Source organism: Odontesthes bonariensis, chromosome 16 (genome assembly GCF_027942865.1).
Source record: "Odontesthes bonariensis isolate fOdoBon6 chromosome 16, fOdoBon6.hap1, whole genome shotgun sequence".
NCBI classification, from domain to species: Eukaryota; Metazoa; Chordata; class Actinopteri; order Atheriniformes; family Atherinopsidae; genus Odontesthes; species Odontesthes bonariensis.
Window position 1 is genome coordinate 22,004,326 of NC_134521.1, and position 14,340 is coordinate 22,018,665.

General features: G+C 42.3%; 2 protein-coding genes across 4 annotated transcripts in view; both read left to right on the forward strand.

Moving 5' to 3' along the window:
* On the forward strand, positions 1-10,384 carry ppp1r14aa (protein phosphatase 1, regulatory (inhibitor) subunit 14Aa). The gene is made up of 4 exons (XM_075486600.1): positions 1-285; positions 2,391-2,471; positions 2,687-2,719; positions 8,647-10,384. Exons 1-4 carry the CDS (start codon positions 82-84, stop codon positions 8,821-8,823), a joined length of 495 nt encoding a protein of 164 aa, XP_075342715.1. The 5' UTR covers positions 1-81; the 3' UTR covers positions 8,824-10,384.
* The window catches only part of exoc3l2a (exocyst complex component 3-like 2a), a 17,703-nt gene continuing 13,746 nt past the window's right edge, over positions 10,384-14,340 (forward strand). Inside the window, exons 1-2 of one of the 3 annotated variants that reach the window (XM_075486598.1) lie at positions 10,472-10,590; positions 11,524-11,648. Coding sequence is in view for 1 of the 3 variants with exons in the window: in XM_075486597.1 (XP_075342712.1) it covers positions 10,384-10,590 (207 nt within the window). In the remaining 2 variants the exon portion in view is untranslated. Of the gene's footprint in view, positions 10,591-11,523; positions 11,649-13,782; positions 13,979-14,340 lie in introns of those variants that run through there. The other 2 variants (XM_075486597.1, XM_075486599.1) reach the window with 2 other exon arrangements.

Below are 14,340 nucleotides of genomic sequence, written 5' to 3' on the forward strand. Positions count from 1 at the left end.
CCTCCCAGCGCGCATCTCTCCTCCCTGTCATTCACAAACACGCCAAACAAGTCGGAGCAGCCCAGTGAGCCCACTGCAGGAATGGCGGCCGACGGCACCCGAACGATGCTTGAAGAAAATGACGAGTTTCATTCATCCGATTTGGGGTCGTTTCGGGATCACGGGTGTAACATCCCGAAGAGACATGCCCGGGTTACCGTGAAGTACAACAGAAAGGAACTGCAGAGGCGGCTCGACGTGGAGAAGTGGATCGACGAGAGTCTGGACCGGCTGTTCAAGTCTCAGGTGGGTGGATGTGTCCTCAGGTGGGTGGATGTGTCCTCAGGCAAGAGGACCAAACTGCTTTGGGTCATGTGTGTTTCACTATTCTGCATCTTGTGCTCCCAAAGCAGTCCATCAAAACGGTTAAAAATATGCCGGACTGTCATTATTAAACAGAAGCTTTACAATCAAACACATTTTCTGAGATAGAAAAGCAGAAATATGAAAGTTATAGCCTATTTGTTTAGAATGTGGTTGGTATTATAACAGCACAGCTTCCTGTCTCCAGTGATGTATGGGGTGTTGAGGGGTTAGGTGGAGCAGCCTGGTTCTCCTTACAAGGCCAAGCATTCTGTGTACACGACTATCTCCTTCTCACAGATCTGTATCTGACTTGTGGCCTTCTGCCCTTACATGGGCAGCGTGGAATAGAGAGAGGGGTGAATGATGAGAAAGTGGAAGAGGAAAGGAAGTGGGGGTGGGGCTGTCTTGTAAGTCAAGGGAGATGGTAAACAGTGCATCTGAGTGCTGAAGAAGCTGTTAGGAGGTTGGAACATCTCAGGAAGGGGAGAGCGCTGTCATTTATTTGTATAATGTGCAGGTAAACAGAATTCAGGCAACTATTCCAAACAAAAAAATGCCCACCAGCCCCTGACACCCCTTGTTTCATTCAGTCAAGTCACACACTACACAACAGATTTGATTCCTTTTTTTTTAGGTGAGACGTTCGTGTCTTTTGTGTATGAAGATGGAGCTGTAGAGCTGTAGTCCTGTACGTGCCAAGAGCCCAATCACACAAGCAGAGCGGTGGTGTGGGTGGCTACGGGTACTGTCCCTTCTCTCAGCTAGTACAATGGCTTTTTGTTCAAAAAGAACAAGGCAACTGTTACAGTATTATTCGAACATTATTACTATTCAGCCTCCTGAGCCTGAACTGGTCCCACGATGTGTGCAAACTGAATATATGCAGCAGCTTTCAGCTACACTTTTAGCTTAAAGTGGTGTTTTACTGGGTCAGAGGGTCTCTATTAAACTCAAAATGAAGTATGCCAGAGCAACTCTTTACTCAGCTTGTCACAGCTAACTAATGTTGGACTTATTTATATCCTTAGTGTCGATATCTCTCTTCTTCCTCTGTTTCCTGTAGGGACATCACCAGGTCACAGTCTGTCTTGTACATTGAAATCAACTTCAGCCGATCTTTGAACCAGATTATATAAGCAGGTTCACATTTCTGTTTCTCTTCTTGTGACTTTAAGGAAACGTAGTAAAAAAAGAACATTTATTTGGGTGAATCTCGGCTGGGGCCATGCATGTCTGGGTAAAGTCTGGGTACTGTGTTGGCCCAGCAATGGACTCGTGTACCCAATTGCAGCTCATACAGCCCCCCCCCCCTAGGATTTAACAGGTATAGAAAATGGATTACTTTATTTATGTGTCTGAAGAGACTACCAGCTCTAAACCTTTGCAAAAACCCAACTCTGTCACTTTGTTTGGTATCGCCTAGGTCTGAAAATATCTAATTCAGTGAGTTGTTCAGATTTGTAGTGAATGATCCAACCTCCACACCTTTATCTCCCTGCACAGCTTCCAATCATGCTGCATTTGCTGTACTTAGAAGGAAGGAGGTCGCAACTCTTGCTTTTTTTGCTCTGCCGTTAACAGCGATTTCTTATCAGTAGTTACATCATTCAGTCAAGCAACAACTGAGACAACTACGCACTACTTTGTCCAATATTTCATTACAAATAAAAATGAAATATTTAATTTTTTTACTCGGTAATCTTGAAATCTGAATGTTGGGGTCAACAAATCAAACACAAGGTCCTGATAAGTAAAGCCTTCTTCTTGTTGGCATTTTCTTTGATTTTTATTTTTCATTAATCGCAGCAGCAGTAGGCACATATGAACATCTCTTAAACACTGCCAGAGAAGCAACAGTTGTGCACCGTAGCTTTCACAATCATAATCATTAAAGACTTTTCCATTGGGAGGCCCTCATCTATTTGCTCAGTTAAATCTGGTGACTTCTCTTTTTTTCTTTTTTTGGTAAGGCAGTGTTTGTCTTCCTCTAAGTTTTTGCGTGCGCTTGTTTTCAACACTTGCCTGTCCCTTTTTTTTCACTTCAGGAGAGTGACATGCCAGACGAGGTTAACATTGACGATTTGATTGACCTGCCGACTGATGAGGAGCGAGTCGAAAAGTTACAGGTAACAAAATGTGTTGTGCTCCTCCTCTGGTTTCTGAGGATTTTTTGCATTAGCTGATGTTTTTTTTTCTTTTGCACTGAAAGACCTATTAATCATTACACAGCCATTGAGATTGGCACAAGAATGTATGATTTAACTGATAATGACAGAATGTTGGTGATAAATCTGTGAATATGTTGCAAGTTTGGTAAAACATTATCCCTTTATTTTAACAGGGACTTCTTCAAAAGTGCACGAACAGCACAGAGGTATGTTTTGACAAAAACCTTTCCTCTTGAAATTCCCATAAACTGGCTGATGAGGCAACATTACTGATAAGCAAACGTTTATCCTGAATCTTTATACACACGTGTGTGAACAGCCAAACTGAAACAGTCCTTCCAACCTCCTCAACAATGGTTTTCTGTTCTCTCTTGCCTTTTTATTCCAGTTCAATGCAGAAACAATGAGTCTTTCTGGAATCAAACCACATTGAATCGCCTGGTTAGAGATTCAATGACTGGAAAGTGTTGCAACATCTTTTCATACTTATCGCAGATTTCTTAGACAATGATATGGCGTACTGTTCACATTTAAACTTTTTACCATTGCTTGAGGAACACAGTAAATTTGCACGAAAGGAGAATTGTGGATTTCATCTTCCATCTATGGAATTAGAAAGTAAACTGAATAGTCAGTCTGAACCTGAAGTTGGAGCAAACAAAACTTGTCTGAATGTATATGTGGCTGAGGGACTATTGGTTTAAGACAGACTTGACAATCCATTGATGCAGACTAATGTCTAAGTGACATAAGGACGTAAGACTGGGAGTACTTGCCCCACCTCTCACCCGATGTCAGCTGGGATAAGCTCTAGCCCCCCCAGTGACCCTGTACTGGATTAAGCAGGTTTATAAAATGGATGCATAGATTGATGGGACCGCTTGTTTTGTCTGCGTCTGCTCGTACTGTTACCACAACACATCTCTGTGTTTCTTACCAGGCTGTTCAAGCTCAGATGTCACAATGATGAACTATTAGCCGTCAAATAGTTAAACAACATGTCAGTCCAATTTAGTTTATTTATATTATCTGTTCAGAATGTTATTTCAAGGCACTTTAAAATGAGAATAGTTTCATTAGGTGCAGTCCTATTAAATCCAATATTTTGTAATTCAGTCAGATTCCAATTAATTATAATTAATCCCAGTTTGTTATCTTTCTAGTTAAGGAAGCTTTTCGGTCACATCAGATCTTTCCTTTGTTTCTACCCCTGTGTGCTGAGCATGAAAGGGACAGAGGACGACAGTGGAGGGGAGATGTGTTATTTAAAAAACGTTTCCCAGGACACTCTTAAAGGTCCTCGTCCTCCATCTATGGAATTGTTGGGCCTGTGATGCTGGAAGTTCTTGACCCTACTGACTGCCTGACATGACCTGTGCTGTGATTTTTATTTTTTTTATTTTTTATTTATTTATTTATTTTTTTTTGAGCTATGAATAAACTGAATTGAAAATTAACCCTGAAAACACTCAAATGTGAACAAGTGGAAGAATGAATGGTTATTCTATTTATTTGGCACTATTTCTACTTAACTACCTAACAACTAATGCTGTTTGTTGTTTGATATTTTAATGAGGGACGTACGCTTTTGATCACTTCTCACTGCAGAGTGGATCCAAATGCTTCTGTATAAAGTAGATTGGATAAACTTAATATACTGGTTTTCTACAGTGTCACACAAATGTCATCAGTGTATGTAACAGAACAGCTATACAACAGTTTTCCTTGCTATTTGCATGGTTTTAGTGGCGTTGGTAGTGTAGCAAAGGCATATTAAGAGGATTTCTTTCATTTTCCCTTATTTGACCATCTAGTCCCATTGAGATACAAAAACTCTTTTTCAAGGGGACATCTGGCCAAGATGGCCACCGTAGAGTAAAACTTTGACTTAAAACATAGTTTGAAAAAATGTTACATTCTGCATACTTGCAGTATAAGACCTAAAAATGTACATACATTTTCAAAATAATATGTAAAATAACAGTGAACTTTGAAGAAAAACAACAGCATGTTTCTATCACCAATTCTTCTTATGTTTCCCTTAAATTCAATAGATTCAGTCAATTTTGGAGTTTTCTAATTGTTATTTGAAGTCCTGAGGGCAAAAAAAGGTTAAAAAGAATAGGAGCTGTTCCGTTTCATACCTGGTGGTGAGTTGGCTCCGCTGGTGGGGGAGGAAGCCGGTCAGACCTGGCAGGCCCAAACGTATTGTGAGGGTCTGTTGGGAACGGCTGGCGGAATCCCCTGTAAGGAGGAGTTTCAACTCCCACCTCCAGCAGAGCTTCAACCATGTCCCGAGGGAGGTGGGGGACATTGAGCCCGAATGGGACATGTTCCGTGCCTCCATTGTTGAGGCGGCCGACCGGAGCTGTGGCCGTAAGGTGGTTGGTGCCTGTCGTGGCGGCAATCCCCGAACCCGCTGGTGGACACCAGTGGTGAGGGAGGCCATCAAGCTGAAGAAGGAGTCCTATCGGGCCTTTTTGGCCAGTGGGACTCTGGAAGCAGCTGATGGGTACCGACAGGCCAAGCGGAACGCAGCCTCGGCGGTTGCTGAGGCAAAACTCGGGCTTGGGAAGAGTTCGGGGAGGCCATGGAGAACGACTTCCGGACGGCCTCGAGGAGATTCTGGTCCGCCATCCGGCGGCTCAGGGGGGGGAAGCGGTGCACCGTCAACACAGTGTATGGTGAGGGCGGGGCTCTGCTGACTTCTACAAGGGACGTCGTGAGTCGGTGGGGGGAATACTTCGAGGGCCTCCTCAATCCTACCGACACGCCTTCCGATGAGGAAGCAGAGTTGGGGAGCTCGGACGTGGGACCTCCCATCTCTGGGGCTGAGGTCGCCGAGGTGGTCAAAAAACTCCTCGGTGGCAAGGCCCCGGGGGTGGATGAGGTCCGTCCTGAGTTCCTCAAGGCTCTGGATGTTGTGGGGCTGTCTTGGTTGACACGCCTCTGCAGCATCGCGTGGACATCGGGGGCAGTGCCTCTGGACTGGCAGATTGGGGTGGTGGTCCCCCTCTTTAAAAAGGGGGACCGGAGGGTGTGTTCCAACTATAGGGGGATCACACTCCTCAGCCTCCCTGGTAAGGTCTATTCGGGGGTACTGGAGAGGAGGATCCGACGGATAGTCGAATCTCGGATTCAGGAGGTGCAGTGTGGTTTTCGTCCTGGCCGTGGAACAGTTGACCAGCTCTATACCCTCCGCAGGATCCTGGAGGGAGCATGGGAGTTCGCCCAACCGGTCTACATGTGTTTTGTGGACTTGGAGAAGGCGTTCGACCGTGTCCCTCGGGGACTCTTGTGGGGGGTGCTCCGGGAGTATGGAGTGCCGGACTCTTTGATACAGGCTGTTCGGTCCCTGTATGACCGGTGTCAGAGTTTGGTCCGCATTGCCGGCAGTAAGTCGGACATGTTTCCTGTGAGGGTTGGACTCCGTCAGGGCTGCCCTTTGTCACCGATTCTGTTCATAATTTTTATGGACAGAATTTCTAGGCGCAGCCAGGGCGTTGAGGGGGTCCGGTTTGGCGACCTCAAAATCGGGTCTCTGCTCTTTGCGGACGATGTGGTTCTGTTGGCGTCCTCAGGCCGTGACCTTCAGCTCTCACTGGAGCGGTTCGCAGCCGAATGTGAAGCGGCTGGGATGAGAATCAGCACCTCCAAATCCGAGACCATGGTCTTCGGCCGGAAAAGGGTGGAATGCCCTCTCCGGGTCGGGAATGAGATCCTTCCCCAAGTGGAGGAGTTCAAGTATCTCGGGGTCTTGTTCACGAGTGAGGGACGAATGGAGCAGGAGATTGACAGACGGATCGGTGCGGCGTCTGCAGTGATGCGGGCTCTGCACCGGCCCGTCGTGGTGAAGAAGGAGCTGAGCCAGAAGGCGAAGCTCTCGATTTACCGGTCAATCTATGTTCCTACCCTCACCTATGGTCACGAGCTGTGGGTAGTGACCGAAAGAACGAGATCGCGAAATGAGGGTGTCTGGGCTCTCCCTTAGAGATAGGGTGAGAAGCTCGGTCATCCGGGAGAGGCTCGGAGTAGAACCGCTGCTCCTCCGCATCGAGAGGAGTCAGATGAGGTGGCTCGGGCATCTAGTGAGAATGCCTCCTGGACGCCTCCCCGGTGAGGTGTTCCGGGCCCGTCCCACTGGGAGGAGGCCCCGGGGAAGACCCAGGACACGTTGGAGAGACTATGTCTCTCGGCTGGCCTGGGAACGCCTCAGGGTCCCCCCAGAAGAGCTGGAGGAAGTGGCCGGGGACAGGGACGTCTGGGTCTCTTTGCTCAAGCTGCTGCCCCCGCGACCCGATCCCCGGACCAGCGGAAGATGATGGATGGATGGATGGATGGAGCTGTTCCACCACCTCATCAAATACACAGAAACCAAACCAGCCAGTGATCTGGATCTGAAATTATTCCTTTAATATTGGTTCGTTTTTATGTAGCACCAGTTCACAACAAAAATAAAGCAAATAAGTTCAATTAAATGAAGTTGAATTCAGTCAAGTGCCAGTTCATGAAAAGTTGTTCGGCTTAGACGATCTTTTTTATCTTCATAAATGTATTCATGAATAACAAACAGTGGGGAGGTAACACCTCTTTCTAACAGAGAGACACTGCCAGCAGAACCAGATTTAAGGAGGGTGGATAATTATTCACAATAACTGATTTTGATGATGACTAGCGACCTGATGACAGCTGGAATAGGCTCCAGCCCCCTTTCTTGACAAAATGTAACAGACACACACACACACAACATTGCTGTTTCAGTAAGATGACAGCTATGAGGATACACTCACTCAATGACATGTTTGTATGTTTGTTGCGGCTAATAATACCAAAACTCATAAAGTGAATCAGAGGAGCAGAGCTAATGTTAACCAAGCCAGCTGAATGCTGTCTCCACCACATGTGGGAAGTTTAGCCTAATTGTTGTTGTGTTTGGCTACAGTTTATTTATGTCCCTGAAATTCCCCACAATGCAAACACACTTTTGTTGTGAAAGTGAAACATAAAACAATGTTCAGCCTGGGAAAGTATGAGAAAAGCTCATTGAAAGAACTTTAAACTCGCCAGTAAATTCTTCAGGTCACAAACAATAAGAGCTTCAATAAATAAATGAGAGTCAATTGTTTGCTATTCTGGAGGAACTCTATAACTAATGTACTCAACATAAAGTTCCTGAATATTGATCGTGTCTCTCTAGAATACTGGCAACAAGATAATAATAATAATAATAATAATAATAATACTAATAATAAATCTTTATTTCTAAAGCACTTTTCATACAAAAAAAGATGCAACACAAAGTGCTTTATATAGCTAATAAAATATAAATAAACAAACAACAAAAAAAAAAAACACGCAACTTTACCCATCCAATTCCCCAAACCACAAGTCCCACATAGACATACACACACATGCACACAAATATACACGGAATGATGTTCTCTAGAAGGGCTGTCTTTGACAGTATTGGAGAAACAAGAATACTGGAAGTTTGAATAAAAATAAAAAACACTATAAGTACTATATGGAATGGAAAAGACTGTATAAAAGACATGGGTTAAATGTTAAAACAAATTCATTAATAGTACAAAAATATACATGTGTTCAATAAGTAATTGATAAATAAATTGGTAAAACACAAACATTTTTTACATAGTAAGTAAAATATTGACTATGAATGCTAATAAAAGATATTCAATTAAAAGTTTTACTAAGAAGGTAGGTCTTAAGCTTTCTTTTAGATTCTGTTTTTGGTCTGAGAGAGGGACTGTCACACTCTTGCGATATTCGTTCGATGAAAGAACCTCGTCTTTGTTATGTTTTTAATGTGAGATATAGAATATAAACAATATAAAATATGGAGGATGTGTCCAGAGGTATAGATTTCCTTTTTTTCTGTTATGCAAAGAATGAAGACCTGATGATAAGGAGTGAACCAGGGGAACTAATCAAGCCTTGAACTCAGCCTAAAGCTTATCAGCTTCACCCAATTTCTTGTAACTGAATTTCAAGAAAAACAAAAATGAACAATGTAGACAAAAAAACAGAAAAAACAGCAACATTTAAATGATGGTTGAACAGACAAATATGAAAGACCTGTATGTGTCACCTGCTCTTCTGTGTTCATCCTCAGACCTTCATCAAAGAGCTGGTGGCAAAGCTTGAGGGAGTCCACAAGGAAGAAGAGCTGCAGACTGAAGGCATCGAACACCCGGTCATCTGCCACAGCCATCATCGCCATGAGCCCTACCACTTTAACAACCCACAGCAGCACCTCCACCCCACCCAAGGCCAAAACCAGAGCCTCTGATGTCACCAGATATCAATCTTAAACACACACACACACACATAAACTGTTGGACACGAAAACATAAAGGGTCGGTCATGTTAGCCTACGTGAGGCAAAGGTCAGAGAAGGATTGAATATACTATAACACTTCAAAAAGAACTGCTCTCCTACTGAGAATTAGGCGATTGATATGATTCTCAAATCATTCTAAAATTAAGGCTGCTTAGCTTAAAGAAAGATTGAAAATGAGAAACAGGCAGCCTTGCCCTGTTTAGATGCCACAAAGTCTCCATCCACCAGCATCTTTTAAGCTCACAAATTAATGCTTTATCTTGTCTCCACTGGGTGAATGTCTGCTAACTTCATGTTGGTGACAGGACAGTAGCACGTCTCTATGTTGGTCAAAAAGTAACCTTAGACAGCACACCACAGCATGTGACTTGAAGTCTCACTCAACTGGTGGCTGCCGCTTGCTCCCTCAGCGAGGTCGGTCGGCCACCAACCCCTGGCTAACTTCTTCTCGTAGCTGCTGTTAGCTTCTGATTTCATCAGTTCGCCACAGTACATCCAAAACAGCTGTACAGTCCCACCGAGCAAGAAACCAGGACTGGTTCCTCCAATATTCTACGTGAAAGATTTGGGTTGTCTGACCTCAGTTTTATAAGACTGTAGGTGGTCCTCTACAGAGCAAAGTAGAACCACTGGCCTTAGCATTCATGGCTAATTTAGCTAATGATGTGTCTTGTCACACGTCTTATGGACATGTTAAAAAGGTTCAAACTTTCAAGGTTTCAAAGGTTCAATTTTTAATGCCGGGGGACTTTAATCTATGTTTAGGGATTACACAAGTTAGTGTAATCCCTATAGTTTGTGAGTAATAGGTGCTGGTAGGCAGATTTATTGTAGTTTTACTTTGTCAAAGGAAGGCTCGCTATTCACCCTTTCTCATTACACTTTGCTTGGAAAAACTAACTAGTTCTATCTCTTTAACAGCGTAGAAACATGCCCCAAATGTCTAGTTCTAATAAAAAAAACACTTGTATATGTCATTTTATCTGAGTAGATAACTGACCAGGCATATGACATGAAATGGAAATATTATGAAAGTGAAAGAGCAGTGGGCCTCGCTCAGTCGTCATTGTGGAAGAAATGAATTATGAAAATATCTTTACCTGCTCATAATATCATCTTAATAATAGGATGCAGTTATATGCAGCACCGACACATGTGACTCTCACTTTTACCGGACTGAGCACTGAGCACTTCCGCAAGACTGTTGGTTCAGATGCACATACATTTCTGACTTGATTAACACCTGTTAGAATATGGTAGTTAACTGTTGTCATGGCTACAGGACATAGATCCAACACTTTTGTATGATGTGACACTGGAAATTTAATTTTGCATGGCCTGAACATTGTAGGTTTTAATCATATGTCACTGTCATTCATCCCTTCTAGTTTTAATAGTGTTACACGTCCAGGCATGTCAGTGGATTCATAAAATTCTGATGCTGCAAAGAGATATGAGTATTTTGCAGAAAATTATTAAAAAGTACTACTAATAAAATAACTTCAGTCAATGTTGGTGCATTTTGTAGTTTTTTTTTTATTTTTTTATACTGTTTTCCAGTTTAGGACGAGTAGAGACAACGTGAGCCAGCTGGCCTTCCTTTGTCCAGATGCTTCAGAATCCACCCACCAGCAGCTCCGATGTTTACTAAATGATGTGTTCTCCTGCATGTTGTCTCTGGTTTCTTGGCAACCTCACAATGGCGACATGTCACAGGTACCGGCAATGAGTACAAAGCTGGGCACGTAGGTGGATACTTCCATGACAATCTATCCAACTATCACTGTTCACATGATGGATATTCTTAAGAAATACATTCAAAACATCAACTAAGTTATCTGGACCTTTCTAAATTGTAAAGCAACTGACTGACCTGGAAAAAGTTGGACTTTATACTTCACAATTAACCAAGAAAGGCTTTATGGACAAAGGCCATAATAACAATACACCAGAAAGACATGATGAAGCCATAGTTTTTCTGACAAAACATATTAGATCATCAGTAGAGCTATTTGGGAATACAGTCAGTCCATCAGAAATGTGTTTCGCATCATCAAAACAAGCCAAAGACAACATCCAAAAGTTTAAAAGATAGTTTTAGATTAAAAGATGGACTTTTAACAGACCAGAAAAGAGTCCTGAAATAAATCATTCAGGAAACTTAAGTCTGCCAATGCAAAAAGGATATATAGAATTTAGTTCTTTAAATACAAGGGTGCTAATTATTTTGAGATTTAGCATTTCAGTTTTTGTTGACAGTGTCTTTTATATTTCATGTTGATTATTGAGTTCATAGCAGTTGGTACTGGCATATTGAACCCTTTTTTTTTTTTTTTTTAAGTGTTCCTAATATTGTCTGACCCTCGAGACCATGGGATGAACCGGAATAATGAACACAAAGAAGTACTATTTATTTTGATTTGAGGCAGTTTACCACTCATCCCCATTTTAAAACCACTTAAGATGGCTAGAATCTGTAGTGTCAGTCCAGTTATGAACATGGTTGAAAGTGAAGGACCATAAGGCACCTTTTGCTATATTTTCTTAACTGTATTATGGGTAAATTCTGCTTCCCAGACAACTTGGCCGTTAAAGTAAATGCAACATAGTGCAGTTGTGTGAAGATGTTGTATCTTGGTTTCTCCATAGGTTCTTTGGGATCTTCACAGATTTTTCTTACATGTGATTTTGACTGAACTGCCTGAGTGACTGAAGAGAATCAACAGAGGAAGTTTTATTTGGTCAACTTCATATTGAAACAGCAAGCCATAAAAGTGGGTCCCATTCTTTGCTTATCATTTGTGATTACTATTACTACTACTCTACTATGGAGCAGAGGATAATGCAGAATGTAACTAAATAATGATAATTATAAATGTCAACTGGTGCTTACTGCAGATTTAGCAGTGTCAGTCGATGATTAACAAAACAAATGTTTGGAAGCATTACATAGTTTGCCCAGCAGAGTGCACTGTCAAGTTGATATTTAGATTACCACTGGAGTGACCAAATCTAAAGGAGATTTTAATTAAGGTGAAACACATTTATGTGCATTTTGCATTTATTAAAAAAAGAAAAGTCAGTAAATCATTCTCACACACTCTTTGAACTCCCAGATGTTGGCATCAACACTCCTTTTTTTGTGTTTAGTTTCCCTGTGACCATCCTCTGTATTGTAGGTTTAATTTTTATTTTGTTCCACCTTCCATGTAGTTTATGGTTATTTGTTCTAGTCTACGTCTGTTTTAGATTATCTGTTATTTCCTAATAAATTACTCCTAGATGTCCTCAGTTACGCTATGTCGTCTTCAGATAATCACCACTAGCACCTTGTTTTACCTCACCTCCATCCACTCTTTTAATCCCAACTCCTCGTACTTATACTCCATTTCCTTTGTCAGATCTGTAGTGCTGCTTACGAGAGGCCCATTCAGTTTCGCTTTACTTTGTGCACAGCTGTTGTTGAAATGTTTTTGGATTCACCCCTCTGGTGGTGCCCTCAGTTTAGCTTTTGGTTTGATAAAGTTTTACTTTTGTTTCCTGCCTTCCTCCTGCTTGTTAAGTCCCTCATTTTGAACCACCATGAACTGTGAGTCACTGATCATTGTTGGAAGTGTTTTACAAGTAAGATGAGATGAGTTAGATGTACAGTTGGACAGATGCTCACAAAAGTACACTAATAAAAGGTTTGATTAATGTATCACAGATTGCTAAAGGCTCTCTCATGGAGCGAAGAATTCTGTAATACGAGGGCTCTAATGCCAAAGCCTCGATTTTCTTTCGCCACAAACTGTGATCTGGAAACAGTTAGCAGATCTACCATCTGCACACCTTAAAGGTTGGAGGAGAACATATCAGGTCAAGTCCATGTACTGCTTTAAAGGTGAGAACTAAGATTTTGAGATAAAAACTAAAACTAATAGGAAACCAGCACAGGGGTGGTGTTTTGCCTTCTTGTCCTGGTATTGAGTCTAGCTGTAGTATTTTAAAATCAATTGACTGATACCCGAGTATAGGAAATCACAGGTGTCAAGGTGAGAGTAGACAAAAGCCTGCATAGCCTTTTGTAAGGCAGCAGCTGAAAGAAATTAGCTGATTTTCCAGAAAGTTTTAAACTGGAAAATAAACAGATGTTTGACTTCAGCATCAAAAATAAGGTTAGAATCAAATATCAATCCAAGACTTTTAGCAGCTTGGGTGATATTATATTACTGTATTTTCACAGTAGTGTTGAATCGTTCGTCTGTTTGAACCAATGAAAATAGCAAAGCATATTCAGTGAGTTCCAGTGCTCCTTCTTTCTTTGGCGTAACAACATCTTTTGCCCTACCCGCCTTTGCACACTGGATGTGGAGGAGCAACTTGCTGATGTGTTGCTTCGCTTTGTTAGACTCTTTTTGTATTCACGTGAATCTCTTCGGCTCTTTGTGGGACATCAGAGCCCTGCCGTGGCTACTCTGACCTTGAAGCTGTGCACTGAACCCAAAGACAACATAGTTGCAGCAGCCCTGATTGTCAGATCAGTCCACTTAAAGTCTTCCGCTTAGGAAATATGAACTGCCGATGGTGTAAGAATGGAATTTCTACTCAAGGCTATTGACAGTGAATCATCATCACGGTTTATTTTCTTTTTACACCAAAAAATCTGTCACACAAACACAGATACAGCATGTAACGTTTATAAAAACATAAAACACTGCAGGAGAACGTTCTGTCCGGCTTCTCTGCACAGTTGATGCAATTAGTGTAATTATAAGGGTCCCTTGGGTACGGGTGTGTGTGTCTGTGTGTGCGTGGGGGTGGGGGTGCAGGACAGGCTAGCGGTGGGGCCTAGAGTCTGTGGTGGAGGTATTGGGCGGAGGGGAGGGGGGGGGCCTTTCCTCAGGAAAACATATCACCTTCCACCACAATAGAGAGCGTCAGGAAACCGCAGTCAGCCACATTGCTCTCTTGAGTCACCCAGTACTTTTCAGACACACTCTCACCCTCATCAGTCTCCTTCTTTCACACACACACATGCACACACTTCACAGCCTGGGAGCTCACACAGCCAGCACACTCCAGGATGACATTGTACTGAGACGCAGCAAGGCACTATCATCAGGTAAGTCTGTGCTCTCATTGATGCTTTAATTTTCATTTGGGAGAATTGATTTATTTTTTTTATTTGTTTCGGTGATGATTAATATTTTTGTTCAAATGATTTTTTGACAGTTGATTTGTGTTTGTATGTTTTACACCTGTCTATTTCGGCTAATATTTGCAGTATTTGCTGCCAAGCCATTAGTTTTTTTTTCATTCATAAAGACGAGGAAATCCCTTTGACTAAGTTTGATCAATGATCCAAGTGTTTGAATGAAGGAGACCACTCTTTTTGTTACATCGTTTAAGAAAACTCAGATGAAGGAGAGTTAATCACCGTCCTGGTTTTTCATCTGTATATTATATGACCTTAATGAAGGCTGC